At 47.1% G+C, this 13,135-nt stretch overlaps 1 protein-coding gene across 1 annotated transcript; it reads left to right on the forward strand.

The window, feature by feature from the left end:
* The first annotated feature begins 10,981 nt into the window (after positions 1–10,981).
* LOC129148848 (melanoma-associated antigen B1-like) lies at positions 10,982–12,007 on the forward strand. Its single transcript, XM_054715012.1, has one exon. The coding sequence runs from the start codon at positions 10,982–10,984 to the stop codon at positions 12,005–12,007; it is 1,026 nt and encodes a 341-aa protein (XP_054570987.1).
* Positions 12,008–13,135: the final 1,128 nt, after the last annotated feature.

Here is a 13,135-nt window from a genome sequence, read left to right on the forward strand (position 1 = left end):
AGAGTTCAACCAAAGGACTTTTATGCATGCATATAAGCACAACCAATGGACACAAGACACTGGGGTGAGGGTTGGGATGAAGGCATATGCCAGGGGGTAGGGGAAGCTGGGGGAAGGTCAATGGAAAAAAAGGAGATATATGTACTACTCTATAATAATTTAAACAATAAAATAAAATAAAAAACAAACAAACAAAAAAAGACCATATTATGTAATTTGAGAAACCTACCCTAAATTTGAAGATACAGGTAGGCTAAAGAGATGGAAAAATATACACCATTCTAATGAAAATGAAAAGGAAGCTGGAATAGTCATATTTATTTCACACAAAAAATCAAATTCAGATTCAATAAAATTATCAGTGTTAAAGTGGAGTATTATGTAATCTTAAAGGAACCAATTATCCAAGTAGATATAGTACTTCTTAATCCGTGTGTACCCCAAAACACAGGGTCAAAATACCTGAGGAAACCACCGATGGCACAAACTCACTATTTCAGTTGTATACCTCACCACAACTCTCTTAGTAATTCACAGATCTACCACTCAGGAAACCAGTAGGGATAAAAGTGACTTGAACAGCATCATCAGGATAACTGGATTGAAATGACATTTTTAGGAAGAACAACAGCAGAAAACACATTTTTCAAGCTCACATGAAAATACATCAAGATGGACAACATTCTGAACCATAAACCAACATCATTCAATTTAAATAACCAAAATCACACAAAGTATTCTCTAAGACCACAATGGAATCAAATTAGAAACCAACAACAAAAATATAGCCCCAAATTCTCCAAAAAGTTGGAGACTGAGCAAAATCCTACTAAATAACACATGGTTGAAAGAAGAACACAGAAGGGAAATGTTAAAAGTTATTCTGAACTGAATGAAATGCAAACACACTTATCAAAAGTTTTTGGGTGGAGCAAAAACAATATTTGAAGGGACAGTTATAGCATTGAATGCCTATACTAGAAAGGAAGAAAGTTCTAATCTAATGATCTGAACAGTAACCATAAAACTAGAAAAAGAACACCAAATCAATTCCTAAGTAAACAGAAGAAGCAAAATAATAAATATTAGAGCAGAAATCAACCACAATGAAAATATGAAGAGAAGAAATCAGTAAAAACAATAGACAATTCTTTGATAATATTAATCCTATTTTAAAAAGGCTAATATGCAAATCATCCTCTCAACTGGGAGTTCGACCAGGAGTTCAACCAGGAGTTTGACCAGGGGGCAGAGCTGGCTGGCCAAATACCCAAGGCCTCTCCCACTGGCCAGCCAGGCCTGATTGGCCCCAATTGGAGAGGGCTTCCAGACCCCACTCGTGTATGAATTCATGCACCAGGCCTCTAGTTGATAATAAAATTGATAAACTACTAGCCTGGTTAACTAAGAGAGAGAAAACAGAAATTACTAATATCAAACATAAACGAAGGCCATAGCTAATGATTCATTGGGAATTAAAATGATACTAAAGAAATCTTATAAACATTGCTATGCCCACAATTTGATAAACTTCATGAAATGGACCAATTTTAGAAATACACAATTGAACAAAGCTTACACAAGAAAAATAGATATCTGAATAGACTTACATCTATTAAACAAATTGAATCAGTAATTAATAAATCCTCCCAAAATGAAAACAACATTTTCAGATGGACTCCTGATGAATTTGATCAAATCCTTAGGAAGAAATGATACCAATGTTCTACATATAAGCAAATGAAAGGATGCTTTGCATAATAATATATAATTAGGAAATTGCAAATTAAAACAAGACATTAGTGCACATCTACTAAAATAGCTAACATCTAATACACTGACAAGGCCAAATGCTGGAGAAGGTGCTGAGCTTCAAGAACTCTCTCTCACTGCTGGCTGGATTGCAGAATGGTACATTCAAATGGAAAGATAGTTTAGTGGAATACAACAAAAGTAAACATATTCTTACCATACAATGCACCAAGTGCACTCTTCTGTGTGTACGCAAGGGAAATAAAAAGTTATGTCCATGCAAAAGCTTGCACACAAATGTTTTAGCAGCTTTATTTATGAGTGCCCGAACTAGAAAACAACCAACATGTCCTTCATTAGAGGAATAGATCATTAAACTGTAGTATCTGTGTACAATGAGATATCGTTCAATAATAAATAAAAAGAAATGATGAAACAATCTATGAAAAGATAGAGGACCCCTACATGCATATTACTATGTGAAAGTAGCCCATCTGAAAATGCTATATATTATATAATTTCAACTACTTGACATCCTAAAAAGGCTAAACTATGGAGGCAGTATAAAAGATCAGGAGTTCCAAGGGTTAGAGGGAGGGATGAATAAGTAAAGGACAAGGAGTTTTAGTGCAGTGAAACTACTCTATATGAGGGATACATGTCAATATACATTTATCAAATCCCACAAAACATACAACACAAAGAGTAAACTCTATTGTAGGCTGTGTACTTTAGTTAAAAGTAATGTATCAATGGTCCCTGTTACATTGTAGCACATATACTATACTAATGCCAAGAGGAGATGTTTACCATAGGAGAAACTCCGTGGTTAAGGGGTTGAAAGTATATGTGGAAACTCACTGTATTCCTGTCCAATTTCACCAAAAATGTGAAATGGATAAAAAATAAATATATAATGTTCTATGGAAAAAACTCCTCTCACTGTTACATATTTAGAGTAGTTTCTGTTTTCCTGGAAAATCTGAATTCTGTAGTTGGCCAATGATTATAATTAAATTTTTCATGTGACAACTTGCTTTTATTTATGAAAAATCAACTGTCTTACTAGCAGTAAAATTTGGTCAAAATTCTTCAGTCATTAATATGTAAAATATAACAAGACAAAACACCACAAAGACCTGAAACCTGAAACTTAAAAAAACATCTGTTGCTGTCCTAGTGTTTATAAGCACAAACACCCACAAAAATGAAAACTTATAAGAGCATTAGTAGAGGTACATTTATTCAATTTATAAAAATGTGAGCACTCCACATTAAGCTCTGTAGCACTGTTACTGGAAACATCCCAGGGATAGTAATTACATTAAGCAGATTCATTAGAAAAATGTTTAAAACATCAAAGCTATTCAAGAAGCTAGCATAAGAATAGCATATTGAACACAAAAAAGTAGAAGTAGGAGAAAATAAAGATAAATATAAAACAATGAATTAGAAGACAGCACAGCCTACAACTAGTGGAAGCTACTACTTTGAAAGGATTTATATAACAAATTTATAACTATTGCAAACATACATGGAATAAGCAGAAGTAAGTGATTCTAGAAAAATAAATTGTGAAAACATTAGGTGCGGAAGTTAATGAGCACTTATAAGGAAGACTTTAAAGTAGTGCTACCAATATCTCAAGATAATGAAAGGTGCACAAGGACAAAGTTATACCTAAAGGACAATTTCAGGTAATACACTCAAAGGAGTTTTATAATTATAGAATTAACAGTCCCTAGTGGGTTTATGGATAAAGATGATCATGCACATCACCACAAGGGAGAAAACAGACATCATATGTCTCCTAATGGAAGTGCATATTGTTACCTCTAGAGTGAGCTTGTCAATCACCAAACAAATACCTAACCTCAATATGAACGAGATTCTTCCTATAAAAGTGGAACATTGTTGTAGATGTATGCCAGGCAACTGGGTAAATTATTCTATTCTCTGTACTATGGTATATGTTTGAGTATATCTGCAATAAGAGGATTTTATTTAAATGTCATGCCTATTATATGAAGATTCAAATGGAGCATTTTAGGGAAAAAAGTAAATGGTTACATCGGTCCAAAGAAAATTAGAAATCTCCAATTAAAAGTTCAAAAACAGAAACTACAATCTAACCCAAGACTATATAAAAATACTGAAAGACCAGCCAGGTTTAGGTACTTGTCAACACGAAATGGCAAATGAAAAATGAATTACCATCTCATATAAACTCGTTTAAACCATACAAAAAATTGGGAGTTATTCAACCATTGCACCAGGCTACCACTCTGCATACAAAGATCAGATGAGTATACCTCAATAAAACTACACTTAGGGCAACATCAAATAGACACCATTATCATACATAAATTCATAGTATTTCTAACATGGTAGTTAATAAACATTAGAAAATACTGTGAACTAGAAATCACTCCATTTGCCAAAAAGATAGGTAAAAAACATGTGACAATGTGTAGGAGTAAAGAAAAAGTTGTTGGCAAAAATGAACACCAGTTCATATCTTTTAGCAAGGTTGCATTATGACAGAATTTCCATTTTGCAAGCTCTACAATGTGAATCATGAGCATAACCAATAGAGTTCAGAGGAGGACAAACATACTTGGCACTTAAGACACAGTTTAGAACTCAATAATAAAAAATACATAGATGGTACACAGGTATCACAAAAGAGTACAAACACCAAAGTAACTAAGAGGTAAGAATAGTGCATAGAAAGAGAAAATAATGGAAAAACTATGATCTCCTAATTAAAAAGTACAGAGAAATTGGTGCAAAAATGCACATTGTAAGGAACTGTGGAAAATTGATGTATGAAAAATCATTAAGCAGAAAAAGGATGCTGGTCAAACCAAATTGGTAACAAATAACATGTAATGTAAAATATACCATTCACAGCAATATTATATGAAACATATCTAAGAGAAAACCAAGCAGAAATGTACAAGTCTTTATTAGAGCAACTGTAAACCTTACTGATAAGCTTATGAAAAAGACATCTCAGAGCAGAATACTATGTGTAATGAAGGGAAAGAGAATATTGTAAATATGTTAATTCTCCTGAATATATTTACAGGCTTTATTCCTAACCTATAACTGCAAAGGTGACAACCAAGCTCAGGCTGCTGTTTCCCATACCCCATACCATCCCTGGAAAAAATTTAAAGAAGAAATAACAAAAATGATATTGATGATAGGAGGAAAGCAACAACAAATATGACAAACTGCTGGGGAACCCTAGCTCAGTGTTGAACTAGAACGTGTGTGCAGGCAGGAGAGGAGACAGAATGGAGGTTGAGACTGGTCCACTGGTTTGTAGGTAGCAATAAAGGCAGAGAGAGGATCGACTGGAAGAAGATTTTTGAGGTTCAACCTTTGATTCTTCCAGGATACCCAGGGGGGAAGCCTTTCTAGTGCTTCACAGAAGGAACTTGAGGCAGCAACCCAGAGCCCATAAGCCAGGACCGACCATGGGGTACTATGAGGACCATCATTTGTATGGTCGTACCAGTCTGAGTCCAGGCAGGCAGTGCTATAACCACCTGAAATGTTGTCAGTGGATGAGGACTGGGCTTTTAATGAGCATCTTAATAGACCATCAGCACAGATTCAAGGAGAATAGCAAGTAGCACAGTAATCGCACATCATGCATTTTAGAAAATGTGGGCAATGACAATGATGTCACGCCAGAGGAGTCCCAGGCTGAGCTGTCATCTAAGGAGCACCCCACTTTCCCACTGGGTGCTAGAGGAACGTGGTCAGGAAAGCAGGGCGTTAAGTTCAGAAAGGGAGCAGGTTGTCGACCCCAGGACCCAGGAACCCACTGGATTCTCCTGCCCTGCAGCCTGGTCTGGGAGGCCTCAGGCAGGAGTGGCCCGAAGAGAGGAACCTGCAACACATCAGCAGTCCCAGGGAGCTGAGGACATTGATGTGAGGGGCTGGCCGCAGGTGAGCAGAGGGGAGGAAGCCCAGCACTGACCAGGAGTCAAGGGACGACATCAAGAGAGGACAGTGGGGAGCACCCAGCACTCAGTCTGGGGGGCCCCAGGCCTGGCTGCTGAGCTCCGGACCCTAAGACTTCCTCTTGGGGATCTGAGGGAACCGGGAGCCTGGTTCTGAGCACAGATGATGGAGGAGAGCCCCCGGGGAAGGCCTTGCACCTGCGCACGGCCCACTTAAGGACCACGTGGGTCCGTAGAACGCGGCCCCTTCCGGTGCCTGACCCCCCACCCGCCCCCGCTGACCGGAAGTGCCGGCCTAACTGCCATCCAGCCCGTCCAGGACGAGGCCCGTCTAAGGACTGCTGCCCAGGCCGAGCAGAGGGAGCAGACCCAGTCCTGTCAGTGGCAAGGTGCGAGGGGTGCGGAGTGCAGTCCGGGGACGCTTCCCAGCAACTCCAGTCCCTTTCCCTGCAAAGAGGGGGCCACCAAGGGCTGAACCACTGACCCAGCCCTCGGCCCCGGAGACCCCAGCATGGCCTCCAGCCCTAAGGCCCTGGCTTCCCGCGGGCGGGGTCTCAGCAAATGAAGGCCCATTGCTGGACTCTGGCTTGGGTCCGGTTGATAGATATCCCAGACCCTGGTCAGGGAAAAGGGGGTCCTCTGGGGGAGTGAGAGCACCCCAGGCTGAGGCCCCCAATAGCCCTGGTCCTGGCTGGGACTAGCAGGATCCATGCAGGTCTAAAGGATTCAGAGTCCCTGTGACTCCAGGAAAGTCTGATAAGTGTGAGCCTTGGTGAGAGGGGGTGGCAGGGGGAGGATATCAGCAGGTCTGCAGAGGGAGGATGTCCAGGTCCTGGGAAGACTCAGGGAGAGTGAGGGAGGTGGGGCCTTGTTGGGAGGGGCTGGCAGGGGGAGGATGTCCAGGTCCTGGGAGTACTCAGGGAGAGTGAGGGATGTGGGGCCTTGGTGGGAGGGGCTGGCAGGGGGAGGATGTCCAGGTCCTGGGAAGATTCAGGGAGAGTGAGGGAGGTGGGGCCTTGTTGGGAGGGGCTGGCAGGGGGAGGATGTACAGGTCCTGGGAAGACTCAGGGGGAGTGAGGGAGGTGGGGGCTTGGTGGGAGGGGCTGGCAGAGGGAGGATGTCCAGGTCATGGGAAGACTCAGAGAGAGTGAGGCAGGTGGGGCCTTGCGGGGAGGGGGGGGGGGGACTGGCAGAGGGAGGATGTCCAGGCCCTGGAAAGACTCAGGGAGAGTGAGGGAGGTGGTGCCTTGGTGGGAGGGGCTGGCAGGGGGAGGATGTCCAGGTCCTGGGAAGACTCAGGAGGAGTGAGGGAGGTGGGGGCCTTGGGGGTAGGGGGGGGGGGGGAAAGGGAGGATGTCCAGGCCCTGGAAAGACTCAGGGAGAGTGAGGGAGGTTGGTGCCTTGGTGGGAGGACCTGGGAAAGAGAGGATATCCAGCTCCTGGGAAGACTGAGGGAGAGTGAGGGAGGTGGGCCTTGATGGGAGGGGCTGGCAGAATGAGGATATCCAGGTCCTGGGAAGACTCAGGGAGAGTGAGGGAGGTGGGGGCCTTGGTGGGAGGGGCTGGCAGAGGGAGGATGTCCAGGTCCTGGGAAGACTCAGGGAGAGTGAGGGAGGTGGGGCCTTGGGGTGGGTGCTGGCAAAGGGAGGGTGTCCAGGTCCTGGGAAGACTCAGGGAGAGTGAGGAAGGTGGGGCCTTGGTGAGAGGGTGTGGCAGGGGGAGGATGTCCAGGTCCTGGGAAGACTCAGGGAGAGTGAGGGAGGTGGGGGCCTTGGTGGGACAGGCTGGCAGGGGACGGATGTCTACATCCTTGAAAGAAGGGAGAGTGAGGGAGGTGGAGGCCTTGGTGGGAGGGGATGGCAAAGGGAGGATGTGCAGGTCCTGGGAAGACTCTGGGAGAGTGAGGGAGGTGGGGGCCTTGGTGGGAGGGGCTGGCAGGGGAAGGATGTCCAGGTCCTGGGAAGACTCAGGGAGAGTGAGGGAGGTGGGGCCTTGGTGAGAGGGGGAGGCAGGGGGAGGATATCCAGGTCCTGGGAAGACTCAGGGAGAGTGAGGGAGGTGGGGGCCTTGGTAGGAGGGGCTGGCAGAGGGAGTATGTCCAGGTCCTGGGAAGACTGAGGGAGAGTGAGGGAGGAGGGGGCCTTGGTGGTAGCAGATGGCAGTGGGAGGATGTCCAGTTCCTGGGAAGCCTCAGGGAGCATGAGGGAGGTGAAGTCATGGTGGGAGGGGCTGGCAGAGGGAGGATATCCAGGTCCTGGGAGACTCATGGAGAGGGAGGGAGGTGGGGGCCTTGGTGGGAGGGGCTTGCAGGGGGAGGATGTCCAGGTCCTGGGAGACTCATGGAGAGGGAGGGAGGTGGGGGCCTCGGTGGGAGGGGTTAGCAGGGGGAGGGTGTCCATGTCCTGGGAAGACTCAGGGAGAGTGAGAGAGGTGGGGGCCTTGGTGGGAGGGGCTAGCAGGGGAGGATGACCAGGTCCTGGGAAGACTCAGGTAGAGTGAGGGAGGTGGGACCTTGGTGGGAGGGGCTGGCAGGGGGAGGATGACCAGATCCTGGGAAGACTCAGGTAGAGTGAGGGAGGTGTGTGCCTTTGGAGGAGAAGCTTGCAGAAGGAGGATGTCCAGGTGCTGGGAAGACTCAGTGAGAGGTGGGGTCCTTGGTGATAGGGGCTGGCTGCAGGTCAGCAGAAAGAGGATATCCATGTCCTGTGAAGACTCAGGGAGAGTGAAGGAGGTGTTTGACTTGGTGGGAGGGGCTGGCAGAGGGAGCATGTCCAGGTCCTGGAAAGACTCAGGAAAAGTGAGGGAGGTCATTGCCTTTGTGGGAGTTCCTGGGAAAGAGAGAATATCCAGCTCCTGGGAAGACTTAGGGAGAGTTAGGGAGGTGGGGCCTTGGTGGGAGGGGCTGGCAGAATGAGGATGTCCAGGTCCTGGGAAAACTCAGGGAGAGTCAGGGAGGTGGGGGCCTTGCTGGGAGTGGCTGGCAGAGAGAGGGTGTCCAGGTCCTGGAAGGATTGTGGGAGAGTGAGTGAGGTGGGGCCTTGGTGGGAGTGCCCAGCAGAGGGAGGATTTCCAGGTCCTGGAAGGATTGTGGGAGAGTGAGGGAGGTGGGGGCCTTGGTGGCAGGGGCTGACAGAGGGAGGATGTCCAGGTCCTGGGAAACTCAGGGAGAGTGAGGGCGGTGGGGGCCTTTTTGGGAGGGGCTCGCAGGGGTAGGATGACCAGGTCCTGGGAAGACTCAGGGAGATTGAGGGAGGTGGGGCACTTGGGGGGAAGGGCTGGGAGAGGGAGGATGTCCAGGTCCTGGGAAGACTAAGGGAGAGTGAGGGAGGTGGGGGCCTTGGTGGGAGGGGCTGGCAGTGGGAGGATGTCCAGGTCCTGGGAAGACTCAGGGAGAGTGAGGGAGGTGGGGGCCTTGGTGGGAGGGGCTGGCAGGGGGAGGGGTCCAGGTCCTGGGAAGACTCAGAGAGAGTGAGGTATGTGGGGGCCTTGATGGGAAGGGCTCGCAGGGGGAGGATTTCCATTTCCTGGGAAGACTCATGGAGAGTGTGTCAGGTAGCAGTCATTGGAGGGAGCTGCTGGCATAGGGAGGATTTCCAGTTCCTAGAAGACTCAGGGCGACTGAAGGAGATTGCCATATTGGTGGAGCGGCTGGCAGTGGGAGAATATCCAGGTCCTGCAAATACTCAGGGAGAGTGAGGGATGTGGGTTCCTTGGTATGAGGGACAGGCAGAGGGATGGTGTCCAGGTCTTGAGAAGACTCAGGGAGAATGAGGGACTTGGGTTCCTTGGTGGGAGTGGCTGGCAGAGTGAGGATGTCCAGGTCCTAGGAAGATTCAGGGTAAGTGAGGCAGGTGTGTGCCTTTGGAGGAGAAGCTGGCAGAAGGAGGATGTCCAGGTGCTGGGAAGACTCAGTGAGAGTTGGGGTCCTTGGTGATAGGGGCTGGCTGCAGGTCAGCAGAAACAGGATATCCATGTCCTGTGAAGACTCTAGGAATGTGAAGGAGGTGTTTGTCTTGGTGGGAGGGGCTGGCAGAGGGAGGATGTCCAGGTCCTGGAAAGACTCAGGGAGAGTGAGGGAGGTGGGGGCCTTGGTGGGAGTGGCTGGCAGAGGGAGGATGTCCAGGTCCTGGGAAGACTCAGGGAGAGTGAGGGAGGTCTGTGCCTTGGTGTCAGAATCTGGCAGAGGTAAAATGTCTAAGTCATGGGAAGTCTCATAACCACTGTTGTGACCAGGGACTCCATAACATGGAGATACCTCAGAATCCCTAAATACTGATATTCAAATAGGCCCCAGCATTCGTCAGCAGAAGTGCCACTTAATTCCTGCTCAGGTGTTAAGCAGGGGAAGACTTTCATCTGAAGAGCACTTTCACAACACAGCAGAGGGAATCATGCTAGATACACATCTAGGGGGCAAACAGGATTGATGTGAGATCCTGGAGCACCTCTCATAAGGGGGCCTCCATTTGATGGGTGCATCCTGCATTTGGGAGAAGACAGGCAAATGCAGCTAGACCTTGTCAAACTCAGGTCCTCCTCTGACTCCCGGGTACCGACTGACCTCAGTGTAAGGTAAGCCACAAGCATAGACACAGAGGACCCTAACTCTTCCAGTGCCCAGCGGAAAATCTACAATGCACTGAGAAATGACCCATACTGAACAGGTTTTGGAGGTAAAACTAAGGGCAGAAATTGGGGCTCTGAGACCCTACTTGGAGACCAGGTGAGGTGTCTAGAGGAGGACTGAGGAACATAAAATGCAGCACAAAGAAGTCTCTTAGCGATGTCAGTTCTGGGTGCCCCCTGCCAAAAGCAGCATCTCAACACACACTTGTGGCATAGAGGTTTGAGTGTCACCTTCAGAGAAAGGGCAGGTTGTGGGGGCCCAGGTCTGGCCAACAAGTAACTTGATGATCCTGAATGAGAGCTGTGAGCGTTTCCCAACTCAGGGTCATATATACCCCCCGCCAGACCCCGTAGTCACGTAGGGAACACCCATGTAGGATTCTGTGACTCTGACTAAGGCACACTGTAACTTCCTCTGCAGGGTCTTAGGGCAGAGACTGGGCAGAACAGGAGCCCTGTGGGTCCCTGGGGCACTGCCCTGAGACTTAGCATACATGGCCTGGGTAAAAGCCCAGGTGCAATGTTCCTGCTGAGAGTGCACATGCCATCTCACTCTCCCTTCTTCAGGTGCCAGCATCACCTCCTCTCCCACAACAAGTTTGCAGCTGTCCCTGCCCAGTGTCCTCATGCCTCGGGGAAAGAAGAGTAAGCTCAGAAGAGAGAAACGCCAACAGCCCCTGAATGAGACTCAGAGTCTCAAGGGTGCTCAGGCCACAGCAGGGGATGTTGAAGAACCCCCCTCCTCTCCTCCCAATGATGATTCTCCCTCAAGCTCCCCTGCACGTAATCCATCCCAGGAGCCGCAGGGAGCCACAGCCACTAGCTCTCCTGAGGCATGTATGTCTTGCTCAATATTTGCTGCCATTGCCAAGAGCCAAGCTGAGGAAAGTGCAAATGCCTCCCAGGCAGCAGCTTCAGCTCTGCAGGCTCGCAAAGATCCTCTAAGCAGGGAGGTGAGCAAGGTGATGCAGTTCCTGCTTTTGAAGCTGCAAAGGAAGGAGCCCATCACTCAGAATGCACTGCTGAAGTTTGTCAACAGGAAGTACAAGGAGCACTTCTCTGAGATCCTCAGGAGAGCCTCTGAGCGCATGGAGCTGGTCTTTGGCCTTGAGTTCAAGGAAGTCAATCCCAACAACCACACCTATGCCTTTTTCAACAAGCTGGGCCTCCCGATTGAGGGAGACCTGAGCAGTGATGAGGTCCTGCCCAAGACCCCAATGGTGATGGTGATCCTGGGCGTGATCTTCATGAATGGCAACATCGCCACTGAAGAGGAGATCTGGAATTTCCTGAATGTGTTTGGGGTCCATCCTGAGAAGAAGCATGCCATCTTTGGGGAGCCCAGGGAATTCCTCACCAAGGATCTGGTTCAGCAAAAGTACCTGGAGTGCCGCCAGGTTCCCGATAGTAATCCTCCCCGCTATGTGCTCCTGTGGGGCCAAAGAGCCCACACTGATATCAGCAAGATGAAAGTGCTCGAGGTGCTGGCCAGAATCTTCAACAAGGTCCCCACTGCCTACCCCATCCTGTATGATGAGGCCTTGAGAGATGAGGAAGATAAAGCATGGTTGAGAGCCGCAGCCATGGTTGGCTCTTTTACCAAGCACAGGGCTCCTTCCCAGGCCAAGTCCAGCAGCTGCTCCCACACCTAGGGAGATCTGAGGCAGCCTTTTCAGGTCAAGTTTGAGGGGAGCAGTCAACCTTCTGAATAGTAGAGTAGTGGGCTCTGGAGAGAACAAAATATTTATGCTTTTGGGTTTCTTTTTCTTCTGCAGATGACCTATTTTTAGGGTTGTTTGTATTTTCAAAAGTTGTTCCTTCTAAGTAAAGGTTTATTTGCTTCAGAATCTAAGTTTATTAATGTCATGGATGTCACATTTATTAAAGATGAAGTTTAATATTAAGAGTTTTGTTTATTACCAACTGATTGAAAAGCCTCCAATATATTCTTTTTCCTATGGTGCAAGGCATAGGAATAGGATTTTTGCTGGGCTTATGAAAATATTTGGGATAACAAAATGGAAAAAGAAAAGTAATTGCTGATTAATTCTTAGTGTGCTTTATTCTCCTTGTTCTTTTCTTATAAAATTAAATAGCATATACCTGGATTTGCTTATCTCCTTCAAAGTTTTTGAGAAAATAAATCCTAATAAATTTGAATTATTGCTCATGTCTTTTCTTTCCCTCTCCAGCATTAATAGACCTTCTGCTCTTTGGAACTGTCTAAAATTACTAGCGATGGTAAGAAAAAGAAGCTTAATAGCCACTGCCCATAAAACGTAGAGTTTATCAGCAGCATTAGTGATAGAAGGCTAATGGTGTCATCCAATGTAAAAAATAAGTAAATGACAAGTAGCAGAAGAGGTGTGGAAGACAGCACCTTATTGTCCATTATGTGAGCAAGGCAATGTTGGGCCTTGGAAATCTCCAGTCCCTGAGGGTGTGGGGTGCAGGTAATTTTCAGTCGGATTTCAAGATGGGCTGGATGAAGATGAGGATTTGTGAAGTAGAGGCCAATCCCTCAGGTAATGGGTCTTAGATTTGTGAGACTAAGTCTGAAATGGAAAACAGATCTGAAACGTTACCTTGGGATATGGGAAAGGCTGAGAGAAATCCTCACCTGAGGCCAGACTGGAAGGGGTCCAATCCACTTGCTCCAGGGCAGGAGAACATAGTGTTCAAACTAGGTGTTTTGAGCACAGGATGTCTAGAGTGTTTCTAGAAATAAGGGTGATATCGCTCCAAGTGAGATGCCAAGGAACCACTGGAAAATCTGGCTT

This window comes from Eptesicus fuscus, chromosome 1 (genome assembly GCF_027574615.1).
Source record: "Eptesicus fuscus isolate TK198812 chromosome 1, DD_ASM_mEF_20220401, whole genome shotgun sequence".
NCBI classification, from domain to species: domain Eukaryota; kingdom Metazoa; phylum Chordata; class Mammalia; order Chiroptera; family Vespertilionidae; genus Eptesicus; species Eptesicus fuscus.